The sequence below is a fragment of the Carcharodon carcharias genome, chromosome 17 (assembly GCF_017639515.1).
Source record: "Carcharodon carcharias isolate sCarCar2 chromosome 17, sCarCar2.pri, whole genome shotgun sequence".
Classification (NCBI taxonomy): Eukaryota; Metazoa; Chordata; class Chondrichthyes; order Lamniformes; family Lamnidae; genus Carcharodon; species Carcharodon carcharias.
In genome coordinates, this window is record NC_054483.1 from 105,140,204 (window position 1) to 105,159,005 (window position 18,802).

At 44.4% G+C, this 18,802-nt stretch overlaps 1 protein-coding gene across 1 annotated transcript in view; it reads left to right on the forward strand.

Moving 5' to 3' along the window:
• LOC121289696 (slit homolog 1 protein-like) overlaps positions 1 to 18,802 on the forward strand; it is an 810,815-nt gene that overhangs the window by 9,824 nt on the left and 782,189 nt on the right. The window contains exon 4 of the mRNA XM_041209320.1: positions 8,120 to 8,191. Coding sequence (XP_041065254.1) covers positions 8,120 to 8,191 — 72 coding nt within the window. The remainder of the gene's footprint in view (positions 1 to 8,119; positions 8,192 to 18,802) is intronic.

Here is an 18,802-nt window from a genome sequence, read left to right on the forward strand (position 1 = left end):
GGAGAGAAAAAAAGAGTTAACGTTTCGAGTCCGCATGATTCTTCTTTAGAGCACAGGCTCGAAATGTTAACTTTGTTTCTCTCTCCACAGATGCTGTCAGACCTGCTAAGTTTTTCCAGCATTTTCTGTCTTTTTTTTCCCCGATTTCCAGCATCCGCGGTATTTTGCTTTTATGTTGTTTAAGTGGGTTCGGGTTCCTCACAGCCCACTGATGCTGGCTATCTAGCCTCACAGATTCGTCATGTACTAAAAGGGAATATATCTGGGCACTCACTGTACCAAAGGACTCTCAATATCAAAGAGTACTCAGTATTAGAGAGCATCAGGGGGCATTCAGTATTAGAGAATATCAGAGGGCACTCAGTATCAGAGAGTATTAGAGGGCACTGGGTATCAGAATAAAATAGAGGGCACTGGGTAGCAGAGAGTATTAGAGGGCACTGGGTATCAGAATATAATAGAGGGCACTGGGTATCAGAGAGTATTAGCAGGCACTCAGTATCTGAGACCACTCAGTATCAGAGAGTATCAGAGAGCACTCAGTATTAGAGAGTATGAGAGGGCACTGGGTCTCAGAAAGTATTAGAGAGCACTAAGTAGTGGAGAGTATCAGAGGGCATTCAGCATCAGAGAGTACTGGAGGGTACTCACTATCAGAGGGCACTCAATATAAGAGAGTATTAGGGGGCACAGCCAGGAAGCATTCAACATCAGAGAGATCAGATGACATCCAGTATCAGAGGGTATGCAGTATCAGAGGGCATTCAGTATCAGAGAGTATTGGAGGGCACTCAGTATCAGAGAGTATCAGATGGCACTCAGTATCAGAGAGCATCAGGGGGCATTGGATATCAGAGAGTATTAGAGGCGATCAGTATCAGATGGCACTCAGCATCAGAGTATCAGAGGGCACTCAGTATCAGAGAGTATCAGAGAGCACTGGGTATCAGAATATTAGAGAACACTCAATATCAGAGAGAATTAGAGGCCCTCAGTATCAGAGAGCACTCAGTATCGGAGAGTATTAGAGGGCACTCAGTATCAGAGGGCACTCAGCATTAGAGAGTATCAGATGGTACTCAGTATCAGAGAGTATCAGAGAGCACTGGGTATTAGAATATTAGAGAACACTCAGTATCAGAGAGAATTAGAGGGCACTCAGTATCAGAGGGCACTCAGTATTGGAGAGTATTAGAGGGCACTCAGTATCAGAAGGCACTCAGCATTAGAGAGTATCAGATGGTACTCAGTATCAGAGAGTATCAGGTGGCACTCAGTTTCAGAGAGAATCAGAGGACATTTAGTATCAGAGAGTATTAGAGGGCACTCAATATCAGAGGGCACTCAGCATCAGGGAGTATCAGAGGGCATTCAGTATTAGAAAGTATCGATGGCACTCAGTATTAAAGAGTATCAGAGGGCACTGGGAATCAGAGAGCATTAGAGAGCACTCAGCATCAGAGAATATCAGAGGGCACTCAGTATCAGAGAGCACTCAGTATTGGAGAGAATTAGAGGGCAGTCAGTATCAGAGGGCACTAAGAATCAGAGAGTGTTAGAGGGCACTCAGCATCAGATGGCATTCAGTATCAGAAAGTATCAGAGAGCACTCAGTATCGGAGAGTATTAGAGGGCAGTCAGTAGCAGAAAGTATCTGAGAGCACTTAGTATTGGGGAATATTAGAGGACACTCAGTATCAGAGGGCACTCGGTATCAGAAAGTATTAGAGGGCACAACATCAGAGAGCACTCAGAATCAGAGAGTATCAGATGGCATTCAGTATCAGAGAGCATCAGAGGGTACTCTGTATCAGAGAGCATTCAGTATCAGAGAGTATTGGAGGGTACTCAGCATCAGAGAATATCAATTGGCACTCAGTATCAGACAGTATCAGATGGCACTCTATCAGAGGGCACTCAATATCAGAGAGTATCAGTTGGCACTCAGTATCAGAGAGTATCAGATGGTGCTCAGCATCAGAGAGTATCAGGTGGCACTCAGTATCAGACTATCAGAGGGCACTGGGTATCAGAGAGTATCGGATGGCACTCAGTATTAGAGGGCACTCAGTATCAGACAGCACTCAGCATCAGAGAGTATCAGAGAGTATCTTAACCCACATTATATACAATTAGATACAGTTCATGCCATTATAAATTTAGTCTTTGAGGAGGTTTTTGGATTCAGGTAGAGCGACGCAAATCTACAACTGGAGGTTTTTCCACTGGAACAACTTGCACAGTAACTGCAGCTTCAGGGACATCCCCAGACAAAGGCAGTTCAGAATTATTTACTTCAATAGAGACATCTGTTATGTCTATTCCTTGTTGATCTAGCACCTCAGGGGTCGAAGTTTCGACTTTGATTTCAGGTGGATTAACTGGTTGTTGGAGGATTCTCGACTTCTGAGATGACCTACGTGTTTCCTAACAATCCTGTTTTCCACTTTGACCCGATATGATAAAGATCCTGGTTCAGAGACGATTGTACCAGGGACTCATCTTGGTCCAGTTACAAAATTTCGTTACAAAAACTGTCTCCCCCACAGGAAACTCTCGATCTTTACTGTGCACATTATGGTTCACTTCCTGACTACCCTGGTTTCTCTCCTCCTTCCCGTCTAAATTAGGGAATACTAGACTCAATCTTGTATGAAGCCGATGCTTCATTAACAATTCTGAAGGTGTTAAACCAGTGGTCACATGAGGAGTTGTGTGATAGCTGAACAGGAATCTTGAAATTTGTGTTTCCAACCTTCCCTCTGTTAGTTTCTTCATATCTGTTTTAAACGTTTGTAATGCTCTTTCTGCTAACCCATTGGTGAGGGGTGATAAGGTGCTGTTCTGATGTGTTTAATGCCATTTAGGTTCATGAATCTTTGGAATTCAGTGCTTGTGAAAGCTGTACCATTGTCTGACATAATAACTTCAGGTAAACCGTGAACACTGAAACTCTGGCGCAGTTTTTCAATGGTTGCAGATGAAGTAGGTGATCTTACTTCAAACACATCAATCCATTTAGAATGTGTGTCGATAATCACAAGAAATATGGTACCTAGAAATGGACCTATATAGTCTATATGTAGTCTCATCCAGGGTTGACCAGGCCGCTCCCACGGATGCAGTGGAGCTGAAATGGGCAACTTTTGCTGCTGCTGGCACTGGAGACAGTGTTTCAACATTTTTTCTATATCGCTCTCTATACCTGGCCACCAGATATAACTTCGTGTGAGCGTCTTCATTTTTGCAATACCAGGATGCGCACTATGAAGTTCTTCTAGTAATAGTTCTCTTCCTTGCACAGGGATAACGACTCTCGCTGCCTATAACACAACACCATCTTAACAATTCAGTTCAGATCTACATGCAAAGAATGGTTTTAATTCTTCTGGAAGTTGTGCATTTGACCATCCTTTAGTACATATTCATGGAATCTTGCTAAAATTGGATCACGATTTGTCCAATTCTTTATCTGTCTCGCACAGAAATCCAGGAAATTCAATGCAAGTATTACCTCTTGAGGTACTGGAAAGTGTAATACCATCTGGCAAAGGGAGATGAACAGGGTGTCTGCATTTGCTATATGCACACCTCGGCAGAGCATAAAAGTGTACTCAATGTCGACAAAATTAAAGCCCATCTTTGAATTCTAGCAGAGGCTATCGGTGGGAATGCCTTATCTTCATTAAACAATCCTAACAGTGGTCTCTGATCTGACACTATGGTGAAATGTTGACCATGTAAATATCACAGTATCTTTACAGTGCAAAAGGAGGCCATTTGGTCCATCGAGTCTGCACTGGCTCTCTGAAAGAGCATTCCACCTAGTCCCACTCTGCTGCCTTATCCCCATAACCTTGCACATTCTCTCTTTTCAGGTAGCAATCCAATTCCCTTTTGAACACCTTGATCGAACCTGCCTCCACCACCCTTTCAGGAAGTTTGTTCCAGGCTCCAACCACCCTCTGGGTGATAACATTTTTCCTCACGTCACATTTACTCCTTTTGCCAATTATTTTGATTCTGTGCCCTCTAGTTCTTGATGTCCTCTTGAGTGGGAACAGTTTCTCACTATTTACCCTTTCCATACCCCTCAGGATCTTGAATACCTCTATCAAGTTTCCTCTCAGCCTTCTTTTCCCCAAGAAAAGCATTCTCAACCTCTCCAATTTATCCTCATAGCTACAGTTCTTTATCCCTGGAATAATTCTTGTGAATCTCCTCTGCACTCTCTCCAATGCCTTCACATCCTCCCTCAAGTATGGCGCCCAGAACTGGACGCAGTACTCCAGATGAGGCCTATACAAGTTCAACATGACCTCCTTACTCTTGTACTCAATGTCCCTGTTAATTTAGCCTAAGATACTCTGCGCTTTATTAACTGCTCTCTCAATATGCTCTGCTATCTTCAATGACCTAAGAATGTATGCACCGATGTCCTTCTGTTCCTGCACCTCCTTTAGAGGCTCTCCCTTTATTTTATACTATCTCTCCATATCTTTCCTGCCAAAACGAATCACCTCACACTTCTCTGCATTGAACTTCATCTGCCACTTGTCTGCCCAGTCAACCAACATGTCTATGTCCTTTTGAAGTTCAAGACTATCCCAATCACAGTTGACACCATTTCCAATCTTCATATCATCTGCAAATTTTGAAAGCATGCCCTGAACTTGCCTTGGCTATTAATTTATGTCAGGAAGGGCAAGGGTCCCAACACTAACCCTCGAGGAACTCCACTTCAAACCTTCCTCCAATCTGAAAAACAACCATTTATCACTTGTCTCTGTTTCCTGTCACTCAGCCAATTTCTCATCCATCTGATACTTTCCCTTTCATTCCATGAGCTAGAATTTTGCTCACAAGTCTGTTATATGGCACTATATCAAAAGCCTTTTGAACATCCATATACATCACATCAATAGCGTTTCCTTTATCAACCTTCTCTGTTACAATAATATTGATGGAACTTCTTTACTCCAAATACAATAGAAAAGCCCGCTTTTTCAGTTTGTGAGTAACCTTTCTCGCTGCAGACAGGGTTCTAGATATATAGCCTATCGGTCTTTCAGATCCATCCTTCAGCTTGTGTGACAATACTGTTCCCACTCTGTCGGGAGATGCGTCACAAGTGAATATCAATTCCTTAGACGGGTCATAGTGCACTAGCAGTCACAACGAGTGTAAAAGCTTCTTAACTCTAGTGAAGGCTTCCTCTTGCTGTGCCTTCCAAGATCACCTGTAGTTCTTCTTCAATATAAGTGTAAAGGGGCTAACACTGTAGATAAATTAGGCAAGAATCGACCGTAATAATTTACCAAAAGACTTGAGCCCCGTGATGTTGGTAGGAGAGGACGCTTCTTTGATTGCCCTGACTTTCTCCTCTAATGGATGCAACCCTTAGGCATCCACTCGGTGACCCCGATACATAACTTCCTTTTTTGGAAGGTGCACTTTTCTTTGTTAAATGAACGCCAGCCTCTAAAAATCTCTTCAGAACCTCTTCCAGGTTTGCCACATGTTCTGCTTCTGTGGATCCTATGATTAGGACATCATCCAGGTACATTATAACTCAGGGGAGTCCTTGTAGTAAGCTTTCCATAGTCCTTAGGAAAATCACACAAGCAGATGACACACTGTATTTATGATGATGTAGCTTCTTGATGTGTTATCCAGCTCAAGCTGTTGATACAGATGACTCATGTCCAGTTTAGTGTAGGATCTTTCTCCTACAAGTTTAGCAAACAGATCCTCAATCATTGGGATTGGGTACTTGTCTAATTTCATAGCCCTGTTTACCGTTAATTTATAATCCCCACAGGTGCGAATGCTTTGGTCTGGTTTTAGCACAGGGACTATGGATGCTGTCCATTCTGAAAATTGGACTGGCTGGATTATTCCTAACTTCTCCAAATGACATAATTCCACATCTATCTTCTCTGTCAGAGCATAAGGCACAGGCCTTTCCTTAAAAAACCAGGATGTTGCTTAAGGGTCCACGTATATTTTAGCTTGAAGATCTTTGAGTTTTCCCAACTCGTCTGGGAATACTCTGGCAAACTTTTTCAGCAACTCTGTAATTCCTCCCGTCCAGACCTGAAAAATATCTGAACAATTTAATTTGATTTCTTTCAACCAATCACAGCCCAGAAGGCTAGGTCCTTCTTCTGTTACAACAATTGTTGACAGCTGAGCTGTCTTTGCCTGTAGGATACAGGGACAGAGGTGATGCCTTTTAGCTGTATGGCTTCTCCTGTATACGTTTTTAACTGAGCAGCGGTTTCCTCCAAACTCATTGGCTGGGTACCTTCTCCGAGATATTTAAAGATGTGTTCTCCCACTACTGGGGTCGATGCTCCTGTGTCAACCTCCATGAGCAGAGGCTTTCCATTTACTTGAAGTGTAGCAGCGAATGGTTCAGTTTTCCTGGCCTTCAGATTGTGTAGGGAATAAACATCAGCCTCAGTACCTTCTGGCTCTTCTATATTGTGCACTTCATTTAACTTGACCTGATGTCTGTTTGGCTGTCTTGATTGAGTTCTGCACTGTTAAACAATGTGCCATTTTTTGTGGCAGTAGTGGCATCCTGTCTCCTTAAATCTATAGACTTCAAGTGCATGATTTCCCCCACAGCGGTAATACTTTCATTTCTGTGTTGCTGGTGAGCTGCTTCTGGTATTTCTTTTTGCTTTTCTAGTGGTAGGGACCCGTGTCCCGCATTGCATTTGCCTCCCTGGTCTTCGCCCCACGCCCGTTGCAATTTTCTGCCCTAACTGCGTTATCTCCACAGTGCGCTTCAGGTCTATCTCAACTTCTGCAAGTAAACGGCGCTGAATGGCGTCGTCAGTTATGCCGCAAACCAAACGATCTTGCAACATGTCGTTTGGAGTATCACCGAAGTCACAGTGCTCTGTTACCTGTTTTATCTTCGTGACGTATGTTATAATCGACTCCCCAGGGGCCCTTACTCGAGAGTTAAACTTGAATCTTTGCATGATCCCTGAGGGTTTAGACTGAAAATGTCCTTTCACAAGGTCAATTAGCTTTGTGAAGGACCTGGAATTTGGAGTGTTTGGAGCCATCAAGCTACAGATCAGGTTATACATTTTGCTCCCGCAGACACTTAGCAGAATTGCCTTCTGTTTCTCCTCCACTGTCATTTAGTTAGCTACAAAGTAGAAACCCAATCACTCAATGTATTGACCCCAGTCTTGGACAGATGAGTTGTACGGGTCAATTCTACCAAAGAGAAGCATTGGAGGTGAGCATACTTGTTTCCTTCTCTTCCCTTAAAGTATCAGAATACTCACAGTTGCTAGGTGAGGTGCTGCAGCAGTGCTATTTATTCTCGTCGCCAATTGCAATAAACTTGGAGTGCAGGATGAGTTTCCTGTAAGAAACAGTGAATTTTATTTTCAGACTCCAGATGAGAGTACCTGCTTGTTCCAAGACCAAGGCTAGAAAGCTTCGCCCCTATGATTCCCCGTGCTTAGGGTTGATTGGTCTATATAGTCACATGATCCCCTTAACAGTAAGAAATGGTTTAACTTACAATCATTACAGAGAGTATCTGTAATTGGCACTCAGTATCAGAGAGTATTAGTGGGCAATCAGTATCAGAGAGTATTAGAGGGCACTTTGGATCATAGGGTATTCAGTATCAGAGTGCAAGACAGGGCACTCAGTATCAGAGAGTATTAGTGGGCAATCAGTATCAGAGAATATTAGAGGGCACTCAGTATCAGAGTGCACTCAGCATCAGAGAGTATCAGAGAACATTCAGTATCAGAATATTAGAACGTACTCAGTACTGGAGAGCATCAGAGGGCACTCAGTATCAGAGAATATTAGAGGGCACTCAGTATTAGAGATCACTCAGCATCAGACAGTGTCAGAGAGCACTCAGTATCAGTGGGCAGTCAGTATCAGTGGGCGGTCAGTATCAGAGGGCAGTCAGTATCAGTGGGCAGTCAGTATCAGTGGGCAGTCAGTATCAGTGGGCAGTCAGTATCAGTGGGCAGTCAGTATCAGAGGGCAGTCAGTAGCCCAGCTAGAGCCAGCACCATTTGTTGAAGTTGCAGGCCTGGTCTTTTTGCTGACCATTCCTTTTATCTTGCAGGCGGCTGAATCGCAATCAGCTACAGATTCTGCCAGAATTACTCTTTCAGAAGAACCCTACTCTCTACAGACTGTGAGTAATAGCCTTGGCAATTACCCTTGTGACTCATGATAATATGTACAGAGATAAAACCAGGTACCAATCAGTACAGATGTGAAATTGTTAAGTTACAGTCAAATATTCACTGCACATTCATTATGTTTTCTAGACATAACACTCCCATTCACTCAATATACATCTCTCAGTTATAACACTCTCTTTGCAATAAAATTATAAACTTTTCTATGTTTTGTTTCTTTGTTGAATTATCAATCTATTGTGTTCCTTATTATAACCCATAGAATTGCCTGAATCAGTGGGAACTCTTTTATATTGTGTGGAGAGCGCGTACTATAATTAGACAGCAGCCTTGATACCTGGTAACGTCTCTTTCCCCGCAGCACACATTCCCTGAGGCTATAGCATACACAGGGCCTGTCACAAAGGATTCTTTGGAATAATATATACCTATTTACAGCTGTCTGAATACTTGGAATGTTACTCAGGGAACAGATGGCTGTGGGCGAGTTATAGGAGTGTAAAACACGCTGGGAGCTGGAATGCAGGGAACTGGGCCGTAATGTGGGCTAGTGCAGGCATAATGGGCAGAATGGCTTCCTACTGTGTTGAAATTTCATTGATCTGCATACATTCATTTAACATCTTTAACTTAGCCGCAGATGTACAAAACAGATGGGAATATCATTGGATGAAGATTTAGGGGAGGTTACAGTAACTATGGTCATAGAGTAGGGTTTGAGGAGGCAATCTCATCCTCCTGACCCCTGGAATGTCAGATGTCTCTCAACAACCACTGCACTGTATACAGCTGGGACAAATCCACAGAGTGCAATGACCCATTTTATTTTAAAGGGCCATATGATCCAATTTTCTAAATTGAGAAACCCAAAATGAAGGACATTGACCAACGATGCAAGAATCATCCGCTACAGAAGGAGACTGCTGGGCCCATCGTGGCTGTGCTGGCTCTCTGAAAGAGCTATCCAATCTCCACTCTCCCACTCTCCACCTATAATCCTCATAGCCCTGGAAAATTTTCCTATTGAAATATTTGTTCAATTCCTTTTTGAATTTTTTTAAAATTGGACCTGCTTCCACCACCCTGTCAGACAATTCATTCCAAATCTAATTAACTCACTGATTAAAAAGATCTTTCCCCACCTCCCCCGCACTTTTTTTGGTCAATTATTTTAAATTTGTGTCTTCTGGTTATTTACCCCCCACCACCCCCAACACCCACCTTGCCAGTGGAAATATTTCCTTCCTCTCAATTATGAAAATCTTTCATACTTTTCAACATATCTATTAAATCACCTCTTAACCTTCTTTGCTCGCTGTGGAGAATGATCCCAGCTTCTTCAGCCCCTCCAGAGATCTGGAACCCCTCATCCCTGGTACCATTGTAGTAAGATTGGAAAGACGAGGTGAGAAGATGAGGAAGGGGAGACTTTATCTTATTTGACATTGGCAGTCTGGTTGTACTTGAGATTTGGAATATCGCAAATATTCCTGTGCATTCTGTAAAGGTTTGATTTGTGTATGAATTCTGCTTTAGAAGGAATCAATGAGATCTTAAGGGGTGTCTTTTGAAGTTTATTATTGAAATCATTCCCTTAGTGAATGCCTTTCCGAATGTCTCCAAGATCTTAGCTCCAATTCTGACCTCATGTGCATCCCTGGTTTCTATTATTCCACCAATGGCGGTGCTTTTGGCTCTGGACTGACTGGCGGTCACTCAATCATGATTGGTGACCACTCTGTAGATTTGGTCTGTAGATGGTGAGGGATTCACTATTGGTTAGTAGCCTCTGTGATGTGGCTGCTTTAGTCTTGTGCCACCTTCTCAGTAAGCCTGTGGTTCCCAAATGTTTTCCCACTCTGACCCTATTTTAATGCCTCTGACTTCTTTGAGGGGTATGAGAGCTGTTGACTGGAGCAGGGGAGAAGCTTCAGTTGCTCAGATGTTGAGTGGGTGGGAGGCGTCAGTTGTTGAGGGGCAGGCGGGGGGGCGGGGGGGGTTGGGGGGTGGTGGCAACGGGGCTATTGTTCCAGGCCAGGGGCCTGGGGAAAAGGAGTTGAGCATTGGGGGAATTGATGAAAAGGCCCATGAAACAAAAGGAAAACGAAGACCTGCCTTTTCATTGTCTTTTTTTGGCAGCAGCAATTGGGCCTCAGAGAGCAGTCCATTAAGCCATGCCCACCAATTGAAAAGCACATGAGGCTTTAAAGGGGCCTCACAGCTGTCAACAATCAGTCTGGGCTCCACAGCAACCATTGGTGCCTTCGACTCGCGACCCCAAAATCTCCTCTCGCGACCTTTGGGAAGCCCTGCTGTAAGCTGGCTAGGCGAGTGGCCATGCATTAACCAAGAAGGTACCCGGAGGAACCACTCACAAGTTGTTCCCTTTAAGAGACCACACGCATGCAGCCACGCAAAATAATTTGTAGATGCCATGAATTCAAATGAACGGGCTATGCACAACAGAAAGGTTCAGATGGGATGTTGGCCCTGGCAGTCACTGTTGATTCAGTGGTCACAATCGATTCAGCAGTCACTATAGATCAGGGCTCGTATTTAAGAATCAGCAAGTCAGTGCTGGGGAATTGTGGCTGATGACTATCTCGCCGATCCATGACACATGGGTCACCTGATGCCTTTCCCCGAGTGAAAGGTCACCCTCCAAACTGAAACCCACAATATTTTCAGAGAAAGCACCAAAAGAAAGTGTTACAGGATTCCTCCTATGTGTGGGACAAAGAAAGATTGAAAAGTGCCAATTTCTACATTGCTTTCCACCAGCTCAGGACAGCCCAAGGTTTTTTACAGCCAGTGATTCATTTTGGAAGTGTACTCACTGGTGTAATGTAGGGGGTGCAGTAGCCAATTTATTCTGTTTTAATGATGTTGGTTGAAGGATAAATATTGGCCAGGACGTTGGGGAGAATTTTTAAAAAAATATTCGTTCATAGGATGGGGGCATGGCTGGATAGGCCAGCATTTATTGCCCATCCCTAAGTGCCCATATTCAGAGGGCATTTCAGAGGGCAAATCCCTTGCTCTTCTCCAAAATAGTGCTGAGGGAACTTTTATATACACCTGAGAAGGCAGATATGGTTTTGGTTTGACATCTCATTTGAAGGACTGCACCTCTGACAGTGCAGCACTCCCTCAGTACTGCACTGGCAATGTCAGCCTGGATTTTATGCTCAAGTCTCCAGAGTGAGCCTTGAACCCACGACCCCCTGACTCAGACATGAGAGGGCTGCCCAATGAGCCGTGGTTGAAGCTATTAACAAGCTCACAGCAAGGGCAAGCGGTGCTGAGACAGTGAACCTTTGTTCCCATTCACTATATTACTGCAGCAAAATGTCATGATATTGTACAGGAGGAAGCTCTGTATTAAATGCCTGCATCCAGATCCCCGTGAATATTGCTGGAACAAGGGTTAAACGACCATCAGGTTGGTTTCTTCCCCTCCCTGACCCAAGTTGGTTGCTGTTGGCCATTGCAACGTCCTTAACCAAGAGCATCAAACTCAGCCCTGACCGTGAATTGACCCCATGTACCTTCCCGAACTGTGCGCTGTCAGCATCTAGTACGCTTGCTTCCCAAGTCATTGAGGGAATGCCTCTTTAATATTTTAACAAAGCATTTCATTATTGAAGCTGGGAAAAATGTGGTCTTATTATTTAACTAGGAAAGTGCCTCAGGGTGAGGGTGACTCTGTGTTTCACAGACATCAGCCTTTCCAGTGTCATGTTTTCACAAGACAGATTCAGTGCCTTTTAATTAGAAATGATTTAAAGTACCTTGAAGTTATGGGAAGCAAGGCATTAGTGCGTTCGATCCCCGAACGGATGTGATTACGAATGCTTCCGAGCCTCTAGGACTTCGCAATCCTTGTATGCCTTTATTTTATTTTCATGCTCATTTAATATGAACGATGTTAGTGCAGGAGAGAAGAACATGTTTATCTTTCAGGCATCAACAGTCCCCAAGGTCGACACAGCCCGGGGTTAGATACAGAGTAAAGCTTCCTCTACACTGTCCCCGTCAAACACTCCCAGGACACGTACAGCACGGGGTTAGATACAGAGTAAAGCTCCCTCTACACTGTCCCCATCAAACACTCCCAGGACAGGTACAGCACAGGGTTAGATACAGAGTAAAGCTCCCTCTACACTGTCCCCGTCAAACACTCCCAGGACACGTACAGCACGGGGTTAGATACAGAGTAAAGCTCCCTCTACACTGTCCCCATCAAACACTCCCAGGACAGGTACAGCCCGGGGTTAGATACAGAGTAAAGCTCCCTCTACACTGCCCCCATCAAACACTCCCAGGACAGGTACAGCACAGGGTTAGATACAGAGTAAACCTCCCTCTACACTGTCCCCATCAAACACTCCCAGGACAGGTACAGCACGGGGTTAGATACAGAGTAAAGCACCCGCTACACTGTCCCCATCAAACACTCCCAGGACAGGTACAGCACGGGGTTAGATACAGAGTAAAGCTTCCTCTACACTGTCACCATCAAACACTCCCAGGACAGGTACAGCACGGGGTCAGATACAGAGTAAAGCTTCCACTACACTGTCACCATCAAACACTCCCAGGGCAGGTACAGCACGGGGTTAGATACAGAGTAAAGCTCCCTCTACACTGTCCCCATCAAACACTCCCAGGACAGGTACAGCCCGGGGTTAGATACAGAGTAAAGCTCCCTCTACACTGCCCCCATCAAACACTCCCAGGACAGGTACAGCACAGGGTTAGATACAGAGTAAACCTCCCTCTACACTGTCCCCATCAAACACTCCCAGGACAGGTACAGCACGGGGTTAGATACAGAGTAAAGCACCCGCTACACTGTCCCCATCAAACACTCCCAGGACAGGTACAGCACGGGGTTAGATACAGAGTAAAGCTTCCTCTACACTGTCACCATCAAACACTCCCAGGACAGGTACAGCACGGGGTCAGATACAGAGTAAAGCTTCCACTACACTGTCACCATCAAACACTCCCAGGGCAGGTACAGCACGGGGTTAGATACAGAGTAAAGCTCCCTCTACACTGTCCCCATCAAACACTCCCAGGACAGGTACAGCACAGGATTAGATACAGAGTAAAGCTCCCTCTACATTGACCCCATCAAACACTCCCAGGGCATGTGCAACAGCGGTTAGATACAGAGTAAAGCTCCCTGTACAATGTCCCCATCAAACACTCCCAGGACAGGTACAGCACAGGGTTAGATACAGAGTAAAGCTCCCTCTACAATGTCCCTATCAGACACTCCCAGGGCAGGTACAGCACGGGTTTAGATACAGAGTAAAGCTCCCTCTACACTGTCCCCATCAAACACTCCCAGGACAGGTACACACGGAGTTAGAAACAGAGTAAAGCTTCCTCTACACTGCCCCAACAAGCACTCCCAGGACAGGTACAGCATGGGGTTAGATACAGAGTAAAGCTCCCTCTACAATGTCCCCATCAAATACTCCCAGGGCAGGTACAGCACAGGTTTAGATACAGAGTAAAGCTCCCTCTACACCGTCCCCATCAAACACTCCCAGGGCAGGTGCAACATCAGTTAGATGCAGAGTTCTAACCTTAGCATTCCCTTCTATGCCTTGAATCATTTTCTCACTCTCCACACCAGCCATTCCTCTATCTTCTCTGGGTCAGACTGCCTATCTTTAGCTGAATAATTACATTTCATTTTTTAAATAGCATACAGTGCTCTGGTCACTGCACAGTCTGAATACTGTGTCCCATTCTTAGACACAAAGGACTTGTTCTGGCCTAGGACGAAGTGTGGCAGAGAAGCAAACCCCTGTGCCTGGTGAGTTGCCGTGAGAGAGAAGCTTGTGGAGCTGAGGCGTTAGCCAATTTCCCATGGTTAAGGCCCCAACACAGGGTTGTTAGTTCAGCAACAATGACCCCTGCGTGATTCAGATCAGAGTGGTTTTAAACAACAAGCTTTAATATGCTTTTACTATTAACAGTATCGTTTTTAATTCAGCTACGTTATTACATTTAGTGGGGAGCAATTACCGTAACTGGTTTCCCTTTGGAAAGTCGTGTTCAAACTCATCAGACCTGTTATGTTTTCTGGGTCACTGTTATAGCCCCACCGCCCTAATTCTGGGGGGGGGGGAAACGGGTTGCATCTTTATTAATGTTCACCGGCTTCGCAAGGACACGCTCATGGTGGTAGCTCGGCAAGCTGCTTCCAGGCTGAGCTGATTTTGCAACTTTCTAGTTGTTCCTTTTCCCTCTCCTGAGCTTTATACGCTTTTTAAAAAATCCAAAAAAATAAATAAATTAACTAGTAAACAAATTAACAACCCCTTAAAGGGGCACTGTGACAAAAAGACAAAACTTTAAAGGAGACTTATCACATTAAATTAAAATATTGTCCCCGGGAACTGATGATGCACTCCAGCCACTGCAGCACAACTGGTCACGGAAGCCCTCTAATGTACTAGTGGACATTGCATGCTCCCTCTCCAGGGGCACCCAGCATGAAGGTAATCGTGGAATAGGGGCAGACAGCCGAGTCTAACGACCTCCTCCACGGCCCGCTGCCTGGACCTGTTAATGGCCATCTTGGCCAGGCCCAGGAACAGACTTACAAGGAGGTCCACCAATCTGCCCAACAAACCCAGCCCCCCCTCAACCCCTCTTTGCACCGTGTGGCCAAAGATCAGGAGCGGGCAGCTGAAGTGTAACCAAAATTTGAGGCGAACCATAGAAAAGTTACATTGCAGAAAGAGGCCATTCAGCCCATCGTGTCTGTGCCAGCCAAAAAAAGAGAAAACAAGAAACTAGCCGCTCATTTTTAATCCCAATTTCCAGCACCTGGCCCATGGCCTTTCAGGTTACAGCACTTCATATGCAGATTCAGGTACCTTTTAAATGAGTTGAGTGTTTCAGCCTCAACCACCACCTTAAGTAGTGAATTCCAGATACCCACCATCTGAGTGAAAAAGTTTTTCCTCATGTCCCCTCTAATCCTTCTACCAATCAACTTAACTCTATGCCCCCTGGTAATTGACCCCTCAGCTGGGGGAAACAGGTCTTTCCTGTCTACACTATCTGGGCTGCTCATAATTTTGTACACCTCAATTAGGTCACACCTCAGCCTCCTCTGTCCTAAGGAATACAACCCTAGTCTATCTATTTTTCTCATAGCTGCAATTTTCCAGCCCTGGCAATGTTCTTGTAAATCTCCTCTGTACTCTCTCCAGAGCAATTATGTCCTTCCTGTAACGTGGTGACAAGAGCTGTACACAAAATTCCAGCTGTGGCCTAACCATCATTACATCCCTGCTTTCGTATTCTATACCTCATCCAATAAAGGAAAGCATTCCATATGCTTTCATAATCATCCTATCCACCTGTCCTGCCACCTTCAGGAATGTGTAAACATGCACTCCAAGGTCTCTCACTTCCTCAACCCCTCTCAATATCCTCCTGTTTATTGAGTATTCCCTTGCATTGTTTGCCCTCCCCAAACGCATTACCTCACACTTTTCCAGATTGAATTCTATTTGCCACTTTTCTGCCCATTCAAACAAGCCATTGATATCTTTCTGGAGACAACAGCTGTCCTCTTCATTATCAACTACATGGCCAAATTTTTGTGTCGCCTGCAAATTTCCCAATCTTGCCTCCCACATTTTAAGTTCAATCATTAACATATAAAGCAAACAGCAAGGACCCAACACTGAGCCCTGTGGAACGCCACTGGAAACCATTTTCTATTTGCAAAAGCACCCATTGAGCATTACCCTTTGTTTCCTGTCGCTGAGCCAATCTTGGATCCAACTTGCCACCTTCCCCTGTATCCCATGAGATCTCATTTTTCTGACAGTCTGCCATATGGGACCTTGTAAAATGCCTTACTGAAATCCATGTAGACAATATCCACTGCACTACCCTCATCAATCCTCCTTGTTACTTCCTCAAAAAACTCTGTTAAGTTAGTAAGACATGATCTTCCCCTAACAAAACCATGCTGACTATCCCTGATTTCTAAGTGAAAGTCTATCCTGTCTCTCAGAACTGATTCCAATAATTTGCCCACCACTGAAGTCAGACTGACCGGCCTATAATTTTCTGGCCTATCCCTCGAACCCTTCTTAAATAATGGTACAAAGTTTGCAGACCTCCAATCCTATGGTGCCTGGCCTGTATCTAGTGAGGATTGAGAAATGATCCTTGGGACATCTGTTAATTCCTCCCTTGGACCCTTTAACAACCTGAGCTACAATTCATCCAGCCCTGGTGATTTATCCACCTTCAAGAATGCCAGTCCCTCCAGTACTTTCTCTCATTATGCTTATTATATCTAATATTTCACACTCCTCCTCCTTAACTAGAATGTCTGCTTCATCCCTCTCACTGAAAGTACTCATCGAGAACCCTGCCCACATCTTCAGCATCAACCCAGAAGTTACGATGTGCATCCCTGATAGGCCCTACCCCTTCCTTAATTATTGTCTTCCTCTTAATGTACCAGTAAAACATCTTTGGGCTTTCTTTGATTTTACCTGCCAATATTTCTTCGTATCCTCTCTTTGCTTTCCCAATTTCCTTTTTTACTTTACCCCTGTACTTTCTATACTCCTTAGGCTAATCAAAAAGGGGCGGCAACCACTGGCAACCTATATACACATGGAACACAACTCCTCAAGATGAGCCATCTTAGCTTTGTGTGTTCGGCTCTTTACATATTATCTTGACACGAGCCAGTGACATGGTCTTTTACGTTAGGTTGTGGGTCCACTGGCAACCACTCCCTTATCCAGGAATAGTTTGAAACTTCAGCATTTTCACAGAATGATGGAATGGTACAGCACCGAAGGAGGACATTTGGCCCAATGAGTCTGTGCTGGCTCTTTCAAAGAATAATCTAGTTATTCCAACTCTCCCACTCTTTCCGAACATCCCTGCAACTTATCTCCTTCAAATGTTTATCCAATTTCCTTTCCTCCATATTCACACTCTGGCCAAAAGGCTTATGCATAGCCCGCTGGGATACTTTGGCCATTTAAACCATTTTGAGATATTCTAACAACGGGCAAATTGACACTAGGATTGCCAATCCTCCAGTGTGAATCCAGGCAGGTGAGTCTTGGCAGACTATTCGAATGTCAGAAAGGGTCACCAGCTGATGTCAATCCCAGTTGTCACCCTACATTCAGGCGTGTGTACTGCCAAGAGAAGTCACAGTACTGTGGTCAGAAGCAGGGAACTTTGTTCTCTTTTCTCCACACACGCAAACTCATAAAATGTATGGAATGTACAGCACAGAACCAGGCCATTCTTCCCATCTCATCTTCAAATGAGCTTCCATCCACCAACTTCATCTCATCCTATCAACATATCCTTCTATTCCTTTTCTCCCTCATGCGCTTATCCAGCTATCTCTCAAACGTACCTTCGTTATTCATCTCAATTGCTACAATTGACAGTGAGTTCCACATGCCCACCACTCTTTGGGTAAAGAAATTTCTCCTGAATTCCTGATTGGATTCATTACTGACTGCCTAATTTTGATGACCCCGAGTTCTGATCACAACTTTGGAAACATCTTCCCTGTATTTAGCCTAAAATGGAACATAGCAGGAGTAAGCCATTCAGCCCTTCAAGCCTGCTCTGCCATTCAATAAGATCATGGCTGATCTGGTTGTGGTCTCAACCCCACTTTCCTGTCTGCCCTCCTTAACTCCCTTATCTTTCAAAAATCTGTCTAACTCTGCCTTGAATAAATTCAGCCTCCACTGCTTTCTGGGGGAAGAGAATTCCACACACCAGTGACCCTTTGAGAGAAAACATTTCTCCTCATCTCCATCTTAGCGGTAAACTCTCTTATTCTTAAACTGTGTCCCCTGATTCTAGTCTCTCCCACAAGTTGAAACATCCTCCCGGTATCTACCCTATCAAATCCCCCTCAGGATCTTATATGCTTCAATAAGATCACCTCTCATTCTTCTAAACTGCAATGGGTATAGGGCCAACCTGTTCAACTTTTCCTCATAAGAGAAGCCCTTCATCCCAGGAATGAGTCCTCGCTGAACTGCATCTAATGCAATTATATCTTTTTTCAAATAAGGAGACCAAAACTGTACACAGTACTCCAGGTGTGGTCGCACCTCAGCCCTGTACAACCTCCCTACTTTTATATTCTATTCCCCTTGCAATAAACATCAACATTATATTTGTGATCCTGATTGCTTGCTGATCAAACCCTTTCATCTTTTAAAGATCTACTAGGTCACCTCTCAGCATTCTCTTTTCTAGAGAAGCGAGCCCCAGCCCGTTTGATTTTTCTTGATGGGTGGAACCTCTGAGTTCTGGTATCATCCTTGTGAATTAACACTGAGGACAATTTCCTGCCCCTAACTACTGTTGTAGCTGAAATTGACAGACGGAGCACAGATCAGGGAATCAAACTGGGATTTTTAATTTGGTCTTTTGCTTGTGCTGGTGAAACACATCAAGCACCAGAGTCTGTGTGAAAGAGAGAGAGAGAGAGAGAGCGAGAGACACGAGAGAATAAACTGCTTTATACTTTTAGCCTTACCTCATTGTATCCTGACAAAAAG